The sequence below is a fragment of the Diabrotica virgifera genome, chromosome 6 (assembly GCF_917563875.1).
Source record: "Diabrotica virgifera virgifera chromosome 6, PGI_DIABVI_V3a".
Taxonomy (NCBI): Eukaryota; Metazoa; Arthropoda; class Insecta; order Coleoptera; family Chrysomelidae; genus Diabrotica; species Diabrotica virgifera.
Window position 1 is genome coordinate 192,931,104 of NC_065448.1, and position 19,468 is coordinate 192,950,571.

Sequence of the window (19,468 nt, forward strand, 5' to 3'; positions counted from 1 at the left end):
GAATATACAACACTATTATAAAGAGCATAGTAATGTATGGAAGTAACGTGTGGCAGTTAAATCATGGCAGTTCATCTAAGTCATACTGAACATACTTCATAATCTTACATTCTAGCATCTGATATACTCTTGTGTTCCATAGTCGTTATTTCAAATTTAATGTTCTGTGTTGTGTGTTTCGCTGATATGACAGTCACACTTCATCGCTGGCTGACACTAAGTGGAAAGGAAAGACTTATTCCTTAAAAAGGGCATGAAATTCGAAGAATAGGTTTATTTTATTTCAACACTTATTCTCTTGGGGTGAGTTTTTATTCTAAGCCCGTATTACTTTTTTATAGTCATTTTTTCCTATACCTAACCTTCCATGCTCACGAGCACATGGTCAATTTTAAATACCTATTTATTTCTAATTTACGTATATACACGTGTTATTCAAATTTTAACTAGTATCAACCATAACTCCATTTAATTTACCCTTGCCATCTACTAGTTTTTGAATACTATTTGGCAAAGGTAAATGTTGGTTATTAACTTTTTGATTGTCACTTGTACGCATTATATCTTCTAGTTTTTGGGATAAACGATCACCGTCCTCCCTCCGGGAGCTTCAACAATCCTCAATCGCCGGCGATACAACAACGAGGGACATGTCATCTAGACTGCAACTATATCATCTAGACTGCAACGACCAACATCTGTAGGCCTGGTAGAATACATCCTCTAGAACCCCAGTGCCAGTTGTAGAAACGGCAGTACCATTCGACATCAAGAAGTTACCATCAACCGGAACCACAAGCCATAAGTATAATCCAGAAATTATTAGTTTTTGGCAAGAATTTGAATATATTTGTTAATGCATTTAATAAGTCACATTTTTATTGTATCTTTATGGAACAATAAACATGATTGGTTAAAATACTGTTTTGCTTGCTTCCATTCTAAATTTTCAGAGTTCAGATTTATCTAAGATTAGGACAAAACGAGCACACACCTTGGGAGACTGAGCTACGAAGCTAGGGTGAGCAATAGCTATCTTGGTTGATTGAAATAATATTTTCGAATGGTATATATTGTAATATCGAGTTTTCGTTTCAACAAAATTGCACTAGATACTCTCCACATGGATTATCAATTCCTGACTCATTTTTATCTGCTTTATTTTATATGTTACTCTGTTCTGTTTTGGCAACAAAATCTCTTAGTAAACTTGTAAGTTCTTATGCTGCTTTAGAGGTCTTGCCTGTCAAAATATTTAAATTATACAACTCAATAACATTGTCTGAAGTACCACAACTTCCGGAGTATAAACTTTAATGACGTTTAATGTGAACGGTTGTCCGTTGAATTCAATTTATTATGACATCCGTGGAGGTTTGGTAAAGTTTAATTAGTAGTCGATTTTGATCCAGTTTGTAACATTTAGTTCTGCCACTGATTACGAAGGTTTACATTCCTTAAATGGAATAACAAACTTCACGTCAGGAGGTCTATAATAAAGAATATAATCTTAAGATGCATTCTCACGGTTCGGTTTTAGTTGATCAACTTTAGTGGATCAACTAAAATCGGTCAAGTTTGTTGTTCACACATTTGAAGTCCGTTGTCCGTTGAATTCAATTTATTATGACATCCGTGGAGGTTAGGTAAAGTTTAATAAGTAGTCGATTTTGATTCAGTTTGTAACATTTAGTTCTGCCACTGATTACGAAGGTTTACATTCCTTAAATGGAGTAACAAACTTCACGTCAGGAGGTCTATAATAAAGAATATAATCTTAAGATGCATTCTCACGGTTCGGTTTTAGTTGATCAACTTTAGTGGATCAACTAAAATCGGTCAAGTTTGTTGTTCACACATTTGAAACAAAATTGAAGAAAGCAGTTTCAAGAAAATGGAGCCAAGTGTGAGCTATACGTGAAAGTATAAAAAAAATATTATTAGTAGTTTACTGACTCAGCAACTTAGGAAAATTATTTTAAGATGGAATAAAGATCATAAATAACGTCGTTTTTGAAAACGAAATTGGATTAAGAAGAAATTAATGTGGTGTGTCAGAAACTCCGCTAAAAGAACTTGCTTCGGAGGATATAGAATAGGGTGACCAAACGTCCCGTAAAAACGGGATTGTCCCGTTTTTTAACGATTTGTCCAGGTGTCCCAAAAAAGTCTCCCGGGACGCCTAAATGTCCCGTATTTGCGTTGGGTTGATTTTATGTATCTGAATATATTTTCTCTCTTTAATTCTTCTTCAATTTCGGCATTCTTGTTCATTTTTATTTCTCCCTCTCTTGTTTCATTGTGATCCAATATTGTTCTCATTATTTTTCTTTCAAATTTTAGAAGGCTATCTTCCTCTTTCTTGTTGATCGTCGTTGTTTCCATCCCATATATTATATAACAACAGGTCTTATATAGGTTCATATTATATTTAGAGACTTGATTCTCAGCAGATTTATATTCATTCCACAATATATGCTTTACTGCCTTACAGAATTCTTTCCTCTGTTCTCTCTCTTCCGGTTTTAGCTATTGTTAGTCCCAAGTGGCTAGAGGTGGATACAGTTTCAAATTTATGGTTCTGTGTTATTACGTATTTCTGAGTTGTTGTGTTATCCTTCCCCACCATCATGCGTTTTGTTTTGTGCTGGTTTATTTCTAGTCCTATTCTCTTCGCTTCCTTATATCTAATTTTCCAAGTGCTTTTATGAGTGTTTTCTTCGTCTTCGCTATGATGACTAGATCATCTACATATTATGCTACTAGTTAAAGTTGATCTGTAATAATGATTTTGTTTGCAAAGTTTGTCCTCCTTATTTAATAATATTGTCGACGTTTTCCTTCTACGTTTTCGAAGTATTCCATTTTGGCTGTTTTTATTGTAGTTATAGTGGCTTTTTCTTATTGTATAGGGGAGTGCAATATTAGATTAAATAGTGTCGGGGAGATTGTTTCACGCCATTGTTTTCATTGATCTCCTTAGAAGAGGTTTCGTTGAAACTAATGCTTCCTCTGGTGTTCTTTAGGCTCACTGTTAGCATATATCTTAATTTTGCTGGGATTCCAACATTCTCTAGCTCCTCCATCATTTTCGTCTGATTGATTGTATCAATTGATTGTATCAAAGATTAGGTGCAGTTCTCTGTTGTATTCTCTCGATTTTTGAACCACCAGTTTCAATCGCCCTTACTTGTTTGGGCATCGCCCCAAACCCTCCTTGGCACTTGATTGTGCCATGAAAGTTTCACCTTTATATTTTTTATGAATAAAATTCTTAAACTTAGTCTTTTTATAGGATAGCCTGATAATTGCATTTAAAATGCTGAAAGTATTTAGCTGAATTTTAGTAAATTTCTTTACACACTATCAGTTTTTTGAAAAGATACACCAGTTCCTGTTTTGATTTATATAGAAGTGTGTAAGAGTCATACAGACTTTGTCTATTTATTGTTAAAAATAAAATCAATCTCTATCAAGTAAGTGTCGAATCAATCTTTATCATGTTTCCTTGCTTCGAAATGTTTTTTGGAAAATGCGTTTTACTTGTTGAATAATGCAATTTTAATTTCATCATTTTTATTCGCAAATTTCATAAGGTTCTTACGATTCGAATGAAAACACTTTTATCGAGATTCATCCAACTTCAAAAATTTGGTAGATTTATTGCTTCATTTACTCGTCTATAAATAAACACACTATTTTTTAATGAATATTGACATAAATTAACTGCCATGTCAAAATAATTTTATTCTTTTAAAGAACGTCAAAATTTAAGTGAAAATCTAATCTAAATAATTTAATTTTAATAATGGCCCAGGACAACCTAACTGGAATTTTAGTCAGAAAAAATGAAATTACACTTGAACAAAGACCAATTCCCGTACCGGGTCCAGGCCAAGTCCTTCTTCAAATGGAAGTTGTCGGAATATGTGGATCAGATGTACATTATTGGCTCGATGCAAGGTGCGGACCTTTTATTCTAGAAGCACCTATGGTCATGGGTCACGAAGCATCTGGAACTGTGGTGAAATGTGGTCCAGATGTAAAAAGCTTAGAACCCGGTGATAGAGTTGCCATTGAACCAGGAGTACCGTGCCGAACGTGTGAATTCTGTAAAACAGGAAGATATCACATTTGTCCAGATATTAAATTCTGTGCCACGCCACCAATTGATGGAAACTTAGCTAGATTTTACGTAACAGGTATAAAAAATATATTTTATAAAAATAGTATAAATGGCATAGGTAAAAAAGGCCTTGTGTAACATTAATCATTTTGAGCTCTAGTTGTTAAGTCGTTAAAGTAGACGTGTTCTGACGTATAGTCTGTCCGCTATAACTTTTCCCATGCGGTACGATTCATTTTCAATCAAATTAAGTCAAAACATAAATTGAAACGAACGTCGATGTGGATATACATTTTGTATACTGTATACTATATACTACACATATCGGCGTACGCTTCACTTTCTGTTTTGACTTAATTTGATTGAAAATGGATCGTACCGCATGGGAAAAGTTATAGCGGACGGACTATATGTACTTTATTATCCATAGATCGAGTCGATACACCACCATATTCTAGTCTAAGTAATATACTCTTGGGGATCTTGTATATTCCTTGAATTTTCACAGCAATTTTTGTATTTTTCTTTCTATTGTAGTGCCCATCCGTTTTGGTTGTTGGCCATCATCATGGCAATTTGTAATTTGCACACTGATACTCTTAAAATATTTGTGGTTGTTCTGTTGAAATACGTACGAATCTTTCAGCCAACAAGTCCATCGCCGCCCTGGTCGACGTTTTCCTTCTACGTTTTCGAAGTATTCCATTTTGGCTGTTTTTATTGTAGTTATAGTGGCTTTTTCTTATTGTATAGGGGAGTGCAATTAGAACGAAAATATGCATTATTTCGGAAAAATTCAAACAAGCTTATATTTTTCTAAAACTTTATTTGTTAGTTTACATACATGTTAAAGTAAAAAGTTCAACTCGCAGATTTGGTCGCTAATTGTTTATTAATTGTTTAAACAATAACAATTATTTTGTATAAATAATTTTAAAAATATCGATAAATTCATTATTTTACTTTGATCAAATATGTTTCTATTTTGTTTTTGATTATGCTAAATCCGAATATGGCATTGCAATTTGAAAATTCTTATACAGAAGCTCTTATACAGTGTGTCTGCGTAGCTAGGAACCACATGGAAATCTTTTTTATTATCATTTTTACGAATAAAAGTTATTCTTAATAAAGTGCTCTGGATAGTAAAAAATATAAAACTTAACCATCAGATATCAAATTTTATCAATTTTATACGAGTTATGTCAAAATATGAATTTAGTTAAATAGTAAAGTACCTTTATATTCCAGAATATAAAAATGCTATTATGAAAAGTTGTTTGAAATTAGAAACTATGTCTAAATATACAATTACATCATTCTAATCGAAAAAAAAAAATTCAATTTTTTCTCAAATTACGGATACTCATCAACTCATCATCATGTTATTACAATTATGATAGTTAACTATTTTATTATCACTTTTACGAAAAAAAGTTATTCTTCATAAAATGCTCTCCCTGGTCCAAAATCTAAGATACAATCATCAGATATCAAACTATTTTAATTTTATACGATGTATGTAAAAAAGATGAATTTTTCTTAAGAGTTAGTGCCTTCATTATTCACAATATTTTAATTAGAATGATGTAATTGAACACTAAAATAAATTTTTCAATTTCAAACAACTTTTCTTAATAACAGTTTTCGTAAATGTAAAGGTACTTTACTCTTGAGTGAAATTCTTATTTTTTGACATACCTCGTATAACATTAATCAAATTTGATATTTGATGATCGCAACTTAAATTATATACGATGCAAAGTATTTTATAAAGAATATCTTTTTTCGTAAAACTGATAATAAAAAAGTTATCAATAGGTTCCAAGTTACGCAGACATACTGTATAGGAGCTAAAAAAAATTTTTTTGCTGAACGTTTATTATTGTTGAAGCTTATTATTAAATGCATTTTAGGTAAATTTTACAGAAAAAAGTTTTGATCACTTTGTATAAACATTTTTTTAGCTGGTAATTTTCGGTTTTTGTATTATATTTTGGTTATCTTTCTAAATTTGCTTAAAAAGAAATGGTTTATTTTATTTCTAAAGTAAAATAATTTAGTGCATTTTAAATACTACATCCTAAGTTTTAAAAAAGCACTTATAAAACTGTATTAGATATTTTCAAAATTGAGTAATACCGCCTTAAATTGGTGGTAATTCTATAAAACTACGAAGATTTCAAAAATTACAATTTTTGAGACGTCATATCATTTTCATTAAATTTTTATCATTTAGTAAGATGCTTAAAAGGTAAGTTGTACAAAATTGAGATTTTATCAGAAACATTGTATTAGTTACACATTTTTATATCATTTTTAAACAAAATTCATGTAAGGCTCATTTTCCGCCCACACCGTACTTATGCCTATAAATTTTATTTCTTTCTATTATAACCATAAGATAGAATTTGTAAAATTTTATTTGATCAATTATTTAAGGAATTGCCTACATTAAAATAACTCAACCGTGCACTTCGCCGTACGTTAGTTTACAGTGCGCCAATGTTTGTGAGAAGGGTGACTAGCGTTATAAATAAAAAATTATAGAAGATACAGATTTAATTTTAGAAAATTCTTTGGTTTTTTTGTAAAATTTTCTGAGTTTTTGATAATTTGCAGCATCCTAGCGCAATATAGCATCATGAGAACGTGTGTTATCGTGCATAATCGCGAATCTGTCATATACAATGTGGCTGGCAAATGGCAAATGGCAATATTCTAAAATGTTTTCAATGTACATGTCAGCTGTCATTCGCTCATTCACTTTCATAAGTTCTGTATGTCCTTTCCAATCACTACCGCTCCATAGCACTATTCCGCCACCAACAAACTTAATTGGTCAGGAAATGAAGCATTTTGGCTCGCAATTTTTTCGTCCAGCATTGATTTACTTGAAATTTTTACAGAACGTATGGAATAGCCCAAGGATCATTTTCTATATCATATCGCTGTTCGTTAAAACCTTGGGGGTGGTTGCCACCCTATCTCGGCGTTGAAAATTTTTTTAGTACATTTTAAATATGGAAACCGATGGAAATAGTAACTCCAAGAAAAAAATTTTCTTTGTATTTTCTTCGTAAAGCGAATATTTTTTACAGTTTTTAGACGAAAAAATCGACTTTTTTAGAGGGTTTTTTGAGAATAACTCGAAATATATGCATTTAATCAAAAAAAAACCGGAGGAACTAAATTCTATCTTTAACCCGGCACCTGCCACGTGGGGATCTACCAGCACCCCATAACATATTTTTATCAAATATTTGGTATTTCAAGTTTGGTAAGCGAGCTGTGCGTCATAGTAGCTTTCTATAATATTATATAGTATATATGTGTTAGTGTTTAAAGTGGTTATTTAGTGTCATTCTGAACTTATAGCTCTGAAGTCGAATTGGGGTGTCATCATCTGGCACTTTATGTTTTAAATTTTTTTGTATTTTTGATATAAACAAGTCAAATTTACATTTTGTATTGAAATAACTGATTTAAATTATTAATATAGACTCTATACTCACTATATCTTAATTTTTTTAGATATTTTACTTGACTTCATTTATTATGGTTTGGTACTTGCTAATTTGCTTATAACACCTTTTTCATTTTATTTTTCAACTTTTATAACATATTAGTGGCTAATAAGTTAATAAAACATGTTTATTTATATACTTGTGTTACTCAACACATTATTTTGTTTTTTAAACAAGTGGATCACAGAAAATTGTTAAAGGGTGCTGTGAGATCCCCACGTGGCAGTTGGCGCCTTGCAAAGCCACGTGGCAAGTGCCGGGTTAAAAATACAAACAAAATCCTTTTTTTATAATTTTTTTATGAACAACAAAAACGAAGATATGGCATTTTAAATGTTAGCCTTTTTCGTCAAATGCATAATTTGAAATATTCAAAGCCAAATAACGGGAAATCTTTTTTGGGAGCATTTTTGGAGGAAAACATAGAATATTTTTTAAGCATATAGTCAGACTTTTCAAAAGTAAAATAAAAAAAGTTTCTAGCATAAAAATTTAGTGAGTTATGATCAAAATAAGGTAGGTACATACTTTTTTCTACGAACAAATAAGTGAAAAGAACCCCCTAACTACCCTCCTAAGTAAAATTGATCTTAATCCTTCTGTAATCCTCTTTATATAACGGACTGTCATTCGAGAAGTTTGCCCTATTGGAAAGGCAATATTTTAGAAAAATTGGAGTTTAAAATTAAATCTATTTTTTGCAGTTTCGTATTTTTTACCATTTTCTTCAAAATATCTCTGAAAATACTGGAGATAGGAAAAAATGATACACTACTAAATTGTAGCTTTTTTAATAGCTAAAATTTTTCTGTACATACACAGGTTTTCTTTCCAGTCAATATTTAGTGAGGTATAGCTGCTTAAAACCTCTATATACAAGTAAACACCCCCTTATTCGAGCCCGTTAAACTCACCCCACTTAAAAACTAAGGGATCAAAACCCTACAAAATAATGTTTGAAAAAACTTCTTATCACGAAAAATGAAGAAGCTGTGTTTATAAAACAAATCTTTTTTTCGAAAAATTCGAATAGCCCGCTTGGGGGTATAATATGGCATTTTTAATGTATGTATATCCACAGAATCGGTTTTCCGGTAGTAATACGTTATAATATGTTCCACTTTCTCCATTCAAATGGAAAGACAGAAAAGAAAATACATCTGCTCATGTGTCTGTGTGTGTGAGTGTATATTTCGTTGATCCCTCGCCAATGTTATTAAAAATTGCAATGTTATTAAGGGTGGTTTTAAAGGGTTGAAATATTATGATATTATATCCTAATTCATAAAACAATCATTATTTTACCAATCAAAACCAAATTTTACCTATATTAAAGTTAACAATGTTTTTATATAATTTTTGACAATGAGTCGTTTACACCCCTAAAAATAATCAACGCCTTTGAGCATGATATAGAATATAAAATACAGGGTGAAATGATGCTAGTCCCAAATTTGTATGCAAATCGATGCAAGCCGCAATCATTATTTTATAGGGTAAATAAATAATTTTTTATATATAGCTCCAACAAGGATGTTTTTAAAGGTTGAGATATTATCATAAACTATAAGGGCCGGTATTTCCAACCTCACTTAAGCCAAAGCTTACTTTAAGCCTTTGCTTAAGCTTATATGCCGGTATTTCCACTTCAATTAGAGGCTTAAGCATGGGCTTAAACCAAATAAATTTAAGCTCGCGCGGGAGTTGGTTTAAGCCTTTGCTTAAACTTTGTTTTCTATTTTTTGACGTTAGATTGACAATTATAGTTATTTTAAAAACCAACTTTTGGGTAAAATATAATAAATATATCATTATTATGGATTCTTCTGATGAAGAAATCGAAGACGTAAATTTTGTTCTCTGGATAGGACGTCCTCGAAAAGAACGTGTATATCGCAATCGCCTAGATCATTTTGTTGTGTGGGATGATAACGAATTCTACCAACGATTTCGCCTGTCCAAAAGAGCAAGCAATGTTGTATTAAACATGATTAGATTTCAAATCCAGGAGCCCAGTGACAGGTAAATTAATTTTTTCATTGATTAGAAATATGTCTGTTTATAAATACATCATACTGAAGAACCTACCTATACATCACTAGTCAAAATTTTCAATATTGATTTTGGTTATTTTTTAGAAATCGAGCCGTGTCTCCTGAACAAAAGCTAATAATGACATTGCGTTATTTAGCAAGTGGAAGTTACTTTATAGCTATTGGAGATTTTGCAGGAGTTCATAAAAGTACTGCTTGTAAACATATATGGACTGTAATAAGAGAACTAGCAAATTTAAGACCTCGTTTTGTTGATTACCCTGGGACAGTCGATGACATAAACAAAATCAAGGAAGATTTTTACAGGATTGCACAGTTTCCTAGAGTGGTAGGTGCATTGGACTGTACCCACGTGAAAATTCTGTCCCCAGGTAAGTTGTATTAAAAACACTTAAAACTTGTGTATAATCTTTTAATTTTTTAGGAGGAGATCAAGCTGAAATATACCGAAATCGCAAAGGTTTCTTCTCTATGAATGTACAAGCCATTTGTTCAGCTAAATTAAAATTACTGAATGTGGTAGCTCGATGGGTCTGCACATGATTCCAGAATTTATAATGAAAGTAGGATAAAAACGCAAATACAAACTGAACCACGATTTCAACACTCTCTGTTAGTGGCAGACTCTGGTTATGCCAACACAAACTACTGTATTACGAAACTGAGAGAACCAAATACTCCAGCGGAGGTAGAATTTAACAGAGCATTAATCTTAACACGGTTAACCATTGAAAGATGTTTTGCCATCAACATTCTTCTTCTGTGTAAAGTTTGATTTGCTTTCAAATTCTTAATTCTAATTTTTCTTTCCAAAATCTCCAAGGAATTTACTTGTTTTTTATGTTTGGCTTCTTCATTGTCCAATCGGAGTTGGTTGGTAAGTCTCTTTTTTTTAATTTGACCCACCCGTGTCCATTCTTCATTTGTGGTAGCACCGTTATATCTTATCCTTCGAGATCCTACAAAATTTGAATTATGAATTTTTACTTTCTTTTATAAAGCAACATATGTATGCTATCATAAATGTATCATAAATACCTAATTTGTTATTAACTATTTTAGTTGGGAATTGAGCCACAATTTCATTTAGAAACAAGTTTATTTAATGTTTCGATTTCTACTTCAGAAATCGTTTAAATGAAATTGTGGCTTAATTCCTAGCTAAAATAGTTAATTGCATTATATCACCAGAAAATAGCTTCAGAACAATACCTAAATTGTTATCGGTCAAAGTGTTGCTCTCAACTGATTTCTCATCCACCCCCACCACTTCCTCCACAGGCACACTAGCTTCACCACTGCTTTTTGTGTGGGGACCACATGAATATGAATGAGTCACAGTTGATTGGGGGGCCTGACATTCCTGGGGTAACTAAAATTAAAATTACATAGAAGCAGATTTTGTAGCCATATTACATAAAATTTATGTACTACAGTCGAACCCGCTTTTGTGCCAAGCAAAACTATTCCTATAACCGGGAAATGTTAATAACCGATTATTGGTGCCTAGTAGAAACTTCTCGAGACCTCAAATTTCTATTCCTTAAACTGGGATATTCCTTTAACCGGTATTCTAATAAGTGGGTTCGACTGGACTAGGTATTACGTGATTATTTATTACCTCTATCACACTAACTACTTCAGCATCACAATCAATTTGTGGCTCCTCCCCAATTGCCTGGACTACTAGCAATTCAGATATTTCTTGGTCAATACAATATGAAACTGATGGCCCTCCTCCAGTTCCTCCTACATAAGATTTTTCCTCACTAATAGGCTTTTTTTGATTTTTTTTCACATTATCCCATTTTTTTTTTATGTTGCCACATCTCGATGCTGGCCACCACTTAAAGCGTTGAAATTTATAGTAATGTCTTCCCAACATTTCTGTTTACTTTGTAAAGAAACAACATCTGACCTAAAGCAAATTATTCATAAACATTAATTACTCTTTAACCTTTGTGTTACTGGCAATTTTTATATACGTTGATTGCCTAAATGGTACACCTGTACCTACAATATTTATTATTTTTATGATGCACTGCATTATGTTCCAGAATATGTGATTTAATTTATGACCTGTATTTTTGTTACACCCTGTATACCTCATAATGAATTAGACCATACAGTAATAGAAAAATATATAGAATCTTTGAACTCCTTCATATATGATACAATATATACAAGGTGTCCCAAAAGTAGTGGAACGGTCGAATATTTCTGGAACTAAACATCGGATCAAAAAACTGAAAAATACGTTTTCAATCATTTTCAAAAATCTATCCAATGACACTAAGCACCAACCCCCACTACACCCCCTGGAGGTGGGGTGGGGGGTAACTTTAAAATATCAAATGGGAACCCCCAGTTTTTCTTACAGATTTTAATTCGTTATGTAAAAGTAAGCAACTTTTATTCAAGACATTTTTTCGAACTGTGGATAGAGATGGCGCTATAATTGGGAAAAACGATTTATCCTGATACCATAGGTAAATTATAGAAACGGTCTAATATCTCACGAAATACACTTTCAAATGAGAAACTAAAAAACAGATTTTTAATCTTTTTCGACAACCTTTCGAATAACACCAAACGTGACCCTCCAACCCACCCCCAGGAGCTGCGGTGGGGGTAACTTTAAAATCTTAAATAGCAACCCCCACCTTTTATTACAGATTTGGATCCGTCACGAAAAATTAAGCAAAATTTATTCGAAACATTTTTTAGAATTGTTAATAGATGGCGCTTTATTTGGAAAAATACGATTTATTAGCGCCATCTATCAGAAATTTTAAAAAATGTTTCGAATAAATGTTGCTTAATTTTTTATGACGAATCCGAATCTGCAATAAAAAGTGGGGATTGCTATTTAAGATTTTAAAGTTACCCCCCACCCCACCTCCAGGGGGTGGGTTGTAGGGTCATGTTTGGTGTTATTCGATAGGTTTTCGAAAAAGATTAAAAATCTGTTTTTTTGTTTCTCATCTGGAGGTGTATTTCGTGAGATATTAGACCGTTTCTATAATTTACCTATGGTATCAGGATAAATCGTTTTTCCCAATTATAGCGCCATCTATCGACAGTTCGAAAAAATGTCTCAAATAAAAGTTACCTACTTTTACGTAACGGATCCAAATTTGCAGGAAAAACTGGGGGTTTCCATTTGAGATTTTAAAGTTACCCCCACCCCAACTCCAGGGGAGGTAGTGGGGATTAGTGTTTGGTGTCATTGGATAGATTTTTGAAAATGATGGAACACGTATTTTTCAGTTTTTCGATCCGATGTTTAGTTCCCGAAATATTCGATCGTTCCGCTACTTTTGGGACACCCTATATAAATGAGTAGGTGTGCGAAAAATAAAAATTGCAGATACCCCAGTTGCAGTGGTGCAGTGTACTTTTTCAGTAATTCACCTCACTAAAAAATATTAAGTTTTTTCCACTTTGGATTAATTGAAAAAGTCGATATCTAATTAAATTTATTGTACCCTATTTTCAGTTCTCCTAAGAAATCAGACACCTGGATAATTTTTAAGGCCAAATAATTGGAAAGTAAACAGCAATAGTTACAGGTACAGGTGTACCTTCCGGATAACATAAAAGTTAAACAAATTAACCACTAACTTTTTATTTTCTATTATGCCTTTTTTTTAAGTACCAGAATTTTTAATATATCTTCCTCAGCTTTGCTAAAATTTTTACTCCTTTTGGAGGGTGTAGGAACCTGAAAATTATTTCTACAATGTTTGGTATACCTATTTATACAAAATTAAACTTACATTCGAATTAGACATTTTGAATATAACTAAAGAAAATAAGTACACTACTTTTATACGAACTAATAACACATTTATGTACTAACTAAAAATTCAAAAATCGCAAAGTAAATGACACAGATCTAGATGACAAGTTTAAATTAAATGTCAGTAAACAGTCGTGGTTTTTACCTCGGAACAGTTAATTCTGGCATTTTGACGTATTCAGAGGTACCAAACCAATTAACGTTACAATTGAGGACTAGTTTAGTTAAGGAAATGATGGAAATACGGCACCGGGCTTAAGCTTCTCCTTAACTTTTGACACAGGCTTAGCTAAGCAAAAGCTTAAGTAGCTGTTGAAATACCGGCCCTAAGACAATCATTATTTACCGAATAAAAGCCAAATGGTGACCATAAAAAATTTTAAAATATTAGTTTATTATAACTTTTTACAATTGGGCGTAGTTTTCACCCTAAAAAAACCAAAAGCGTACAACGGCTCAATATAAAAAATAAGCTAGAGAGTGAAATAAGCCTAATCCCAAATTTTTGTACAAATCGATGCTGGACGAAAAAATTTCTAGGTTTTGCCGTTTTCACAGCTTCATTTTCTGGCCTACAACTAGTATACCGGCAGCCAACTTTTCTGTAGACGAAGCTTCGTCAATCTGTCATTCATATGACAAACGGTATGCCACTTCTAACCTCACACAGAACGTTAGTTTTGGTGGTAGCGACATAGTTCTACAGAGGTCTATTGCTAAGAAAGGACATACCGAACTTGTGGAGGTGATTAGGCGAATGACAGATGACGTTGACGTATACACTGAAAACATTTTAGAAGCTCATATTTTTTTGCCATGTGCTCAGCCATATTTAATATGACAGATTCGTGCTAATGCACGATAGAGCTTGTCTTCAACTCACTTGAATAGTGAATACTTACCTTGAGGAGATCTAATTTAAAAATTATATTAGATAACATATAGCCCATATCAGATTTAAATCCGATCGAGCATTATATGAAACTTTAAAACATTGCAATAAGAAAAGAAATCTAGGGAACTAAGGATTGCAGCACAAAAAATTACAACTTCGTATGATAATTTCAAAATATTCCATATTTTGTCCGTGAGTGATCCAGCTTCCCTCTGTAAATTTATAATTGATTAAAAACTGTGAAAATACGTTAGTTCAAATATGATAATAAGCATTTTAAAATCACTGAGCAATACCTAGAACCCCTATGGTGTTACTCTTAGTTAAGTGGGTTACTTGTGTTATATAATTGATATTATCTCCATTGTTAGGCACATTCAACGGTATTAAACTATTTTTCAAATCAGTAGACTACAGATAAAATCGCGTTTAGTATTCGCTGTTTGCGTGCATGTCATAAATTTTTCACCCCATTCAGTAAGTAGTGAAAAATTATTCAACTGTTTTATTTTTGTTTGTGCTTGAATTTTAATTCCATTTCACACCCAAAAACGAGTACATATTTCATAAGTTTAACTGACAGAATGGAGTGGGCTATATCTCATTTGCGTTAAGTTGGCGGGTTTAAAAATTAAAATTAAAGTTTCCCGTGACAATATAAAAGGAATAAACTAAATTAGAATAAAATAAATATTAGTCCAGGGCTCATCTGTTTTGAGATGGACGTTGAGAGGTGACTCAAATTTTTTTGCAGAAATTGCTTGAAAATAACTCAAATAATAATATTTAAGTTATCCTCCCACTCAAAATGGTCCGGAACATTGTTTAAATAATCAAAATGTTAAAATATGAAGGAAAAATTCGATTTTGTTATTGGTTTTTTGATTATAACTTTAAAACTGTTCATTTCTGAGAAAAGTTGTACTGACATAAAAGTTCCGTAATTAAATTTTCTACAATATAGAATTGGTTAAAAATTCATAAAATAGTCATCCTTGTTGCAAAATAGACATAATTGCGAAAAAAAGCCATACAAAAACAAGCATTCGCATTTTACGTTTTTTAACCATTTATGCTACACTTAGGACCTTCATATTTTATCCAGAAAAACTTAAAAATGATATAGCAAACCAACACTGTAAATTTCATTAAGATCGGTTTAATAGATATTGCAAAATAAATTTTGCAATCCAGCTTTTGCAAAAAAATTAATTTTTTAAAAATGTTGCAGGACTGAAAATAAAGCATACAGCAAGTTGAATATTTTTTGCTTACAGAAGTGTACTGTACCTTTCATTTGCAATTTGCAAAATTAAAATCGATTAATTACGACGGCGACAGGAAATTTTTTAAATAAACATTAATTTTTGGTGCTATGCGCAGGACAGCGGTGTTCGATTCACACAAGTTGATTTCCACCAAAATTTCTTCTAATCTTTCTCTTATATATTATTTTCTTACTCTATATTTTGTTGTATTTTAATATTTTAATTCCACAAAAATCAAACTAATTTTATTATTGTTTGTGAAATATTGTTTAAACAATTGCATATATTTAAAAATAATAAATTTTTATTCTCTAAGTTAAAATATATGAACAAAGAAAGTTTTTGCTAAAAAAAGTGGTATTTCAAAGGATAGAGTATGTGTTTTTATTTTGCAATAAACAAATTTAGTATTTGTATCATAATGTAATAAAAATTAAAATGTATCCATCATTATCAAAGGTCATTGGAATGCCCAATCAGAGCAAACTATCCGCTGTCCTGCGCGTAGCACCAGTAATTAATGTTTATTTAAAAAAATTCCTGATGGGGCGGTGGTTAATCGATTTTAGTTTTGTAAATTGCAAATGAAAGGTACAGTACACTTCTATATGCAAAAAAATTTCAACTTGCTATCTGCTCTATTTTCAGTCCTGTAACATTTTGAAAAAATGAATTTTTTTTGCGAAAGCTGAATTGCAAAATTTATTTTGCAAAATCTATTGAACCGATCTTAATAAAATTTATAGCATTGTTTTAATGTATCATAAAGTTTCTCTGGGTGGAATATGAAGGTCTTAAATCTAGCATAAATGGTTGAAAAACGTAAAATACCAATACTTGTTTTTGTACGGTTTTTTCGCAATTATTGCTATTTTGAAACAAGGGTGACTATTTTTTAAATTTTTAACTAATTCTATATTGTAGGAAATTTAATTACACAACTTTTATTTCAGTACAACTTTTCTCGAAAATGAATACTTTTAAAGCTAGAATCAAAAAACGAAGAAAAAAATCGAACTTTTCCTTCATTTTTTGACATTTTGATTATTTAAACAATGTTCCGGACCTTTTTGAGAGGGAGGATAACTCAAATATTATTATTTGAGTTATTTTTAAGCAATTTCTGCAAAAAAATTTGAGTCACCTCTCAACGTCCAAATGTACTAATATTTTTACAGATGCGCCCTGGTCTATATTTGTTTTTACTTCCTATTTTTAACTATATTAAAACATTTTTCTATTTCCAGTTATAACTAGTGAATTTTTTATTTTTTTACCATGTTATTTAAGTATTACTAGCTAGCCCACCAAACTTCGAACCGCCTTAGAAATAGTACATTAAACTTATGTTCTGTTAAATTATGGGCCAAGTTATATTAACTTTTTAAACGCTTTTCTTTAGTTCAATCATTTGGGTCAAATCTTTAGACGTTAATTTGACTGTCTTTTCTTCAATGCAAATGAATGAAAATTTGCAGATATACGCATTCGCGGGAACAATACACGAATACTCAATAAAAGAAAATTTATGTGTATTGTTTAAATAAAAAAAAACGATTTTAATGGAAAATGTTTAAATTTTCTTGTTTTTTACAATGGATAGGGTGGCCGGAAAGTCCTTTTACACTAAAAATAATGTTTGGAAAATTTTTTAAATTTTTATTAAAATATACCAATTACACCAGGGAGTGTTTTACTTCACGTTAAATTTTATTTACCTAGATGGTATACAGCCAACCTTCGGGTTTTATCCCGTTTTATTTATTTCTTTAATAAAAAAATAATAACGATTCAACACCGCGCCAATGTTTGTTGGCGTTCCGGCGCATGCGCATCGTCAAGAGCACCTGTCTGGTCAGCGAGATTTCAGTTTCTCCAGGACTTGTGTTATGGAAGAATTTGGACCAATCACGGGTCACAGATTTTCGATTTGACACTTGACAGTTCGATCAACTTTTGAAAATATATCCATTTACCACAATAAAAACAAATTTGCTTTTAATACTTTGTGTTTACCTCTTTAATTTTGTTATTTTTATCCATTTCTATTTTGTTCTGTAGTATTCTGTTCTTTCATTCATCATTTTAGCCTGTAGGTGAATTGGATTTATAGAAGTATAATATTGGATTTACATTTATCAAAATGCAGTGAACTGGAAAAATGAATTCAAATTCAGAAGATGTAAGTGTAATGATATGTAGATAATTAATAATAATGATAATAATTTTAATTCTATGAAGATGTAAAATAAATACACCTTAAATATAAATACAAGTGTTTTAATTTATTACCAAAACAAATTTTAAATAATAATAGTAAATTTAAATAGTACACATTTGTTAGATCCAAACCCCCAAAAATAGAAAAGTTACAATCAAAGAAATAAAATGATTGGGGTTTTTTAATTTCCTAATATGTAGGTATGTATTTTACCTTTCATTATAAGACTTTTTCTATGCTTGGAGTCACACAAAATAATAAGATAAATACTTGTGGATTTTCTATAATTTTTTTATAGAAAAACAGCCAATATCATCTTGTGCTTATGGTATTCCCTACAGTACATCTACTTATACTTTTGCTTATATACCTATGCTTATATAAATAAAATATATAAAACTATAATGTAACCAAAAGTGCATTTATACTTTTAAATACATACCTATACAATTTTGTTTTAAGTATAATCATACACATTACCCATTAAACTGTTAAACGTACACACATAGTTAAAAAATGGACAGGAAAAAACCTACAATGAAATAAACACATCAAGTATAGGTATCATTCTAAAATTCTTTACCCAAATCCAAATTATTTATTAAGCTAGATTTATAGTTTAACGGACTGTAGACATTGACACTCTGAAAAAGATCAACATAGAAGTTTATGTACTCTTGTTTATAAAGCTTGCCACTTGCCACGCATGGGGAGCTATACTATAATATACAGGGTGTCCCGAAAAGAATGGTCATAAATTATACCACACATTCTGAGGTCAAAAATAGTTCGATTTAACCTAACTTACCTTAGTACAAATGTGCTCATAAAAAAAGTTATAGCCCTTTGAAGTTACAAAATGAAAATCGATTTTTTTCAATATATCGAAAACTATTAGATATTTTTTATTGAAAATGGACATGTATCACTATTATTGCAGGAACATCTTGAAACAAAGTGTTAGTGAAATTTGTCCACCTAATAAAAAATTTATGGGGATTTTGTTCCCTTAAACCCCCCCAAACTTTTTTGTACGTTCCACTTAATTGATTATTGTGGTACCATTAGTTAAACACGACGTTTTTAAAACTTTTTTGCCTCTTAGTATTTTTTCGATAAGTCAGTTTTTATTGAGATGCGGCTTCTTTTTCAATATATTTACGTAAAAATTGTATGGGGGGTTTGTTCCTTTAAACCCCCCAAATGATTGTGTACGTTCCAATTAAAGTATTATTGTGGTACCATTAGTTAAACACAGTATTTTTAAAACTTTTGCCTCTTAGTCTTTTGTTCATAAGTCACCTTTTATCGAGATGTAGCTTCTTTTTCAAAACATACCTAAAAATGTAAATTATAAATAAATTTTCAGATTATTAACAGGTCTCTATAATCGTACTTAACCATATACAAATATGTGGTGGATTCGACAAATATTCAAAATATCTCGATAAACACTGGCTTATCGAAAAAGTACTAAGAGGCAAAAAAGTTTTAGAAATAATGTGTTTAACTAATGATGCCACAATAATAATTTAATTGGAACGTACACAAAAGTTTGGGGGGGTTTAAGGGAAC

The 19,468-nt window shown here is 31.4% G+C and overlaps 1 protein-coding gene across 1 annotated transcript in view; it reads left to right on the forward strand.

Annotated features, from left to right (window-relative positions):
- Positions 1 to 3,729: 3,729 nt before the first annotated feature.
- The window catches only part of LOC126886606 (sorbitol dehydrogenase-like), an 80,294-nt gene continuing 64,555 nt past the window's right edge, over positions 3,730 to 19,468 (forward strand). The window contains exon 1 of the mRNA XM_050653558.1: positions 3,730 to 4,202. Coding sequence (XP_050509515.1) covers positions 3,809 to 4,202 — 394 coding nt within the window. The 5' untranslated portion in view covers positions 3,730 to 3,808. The remainder of the gene's footprint in view (positions 4,203 to 19,468) is intronic.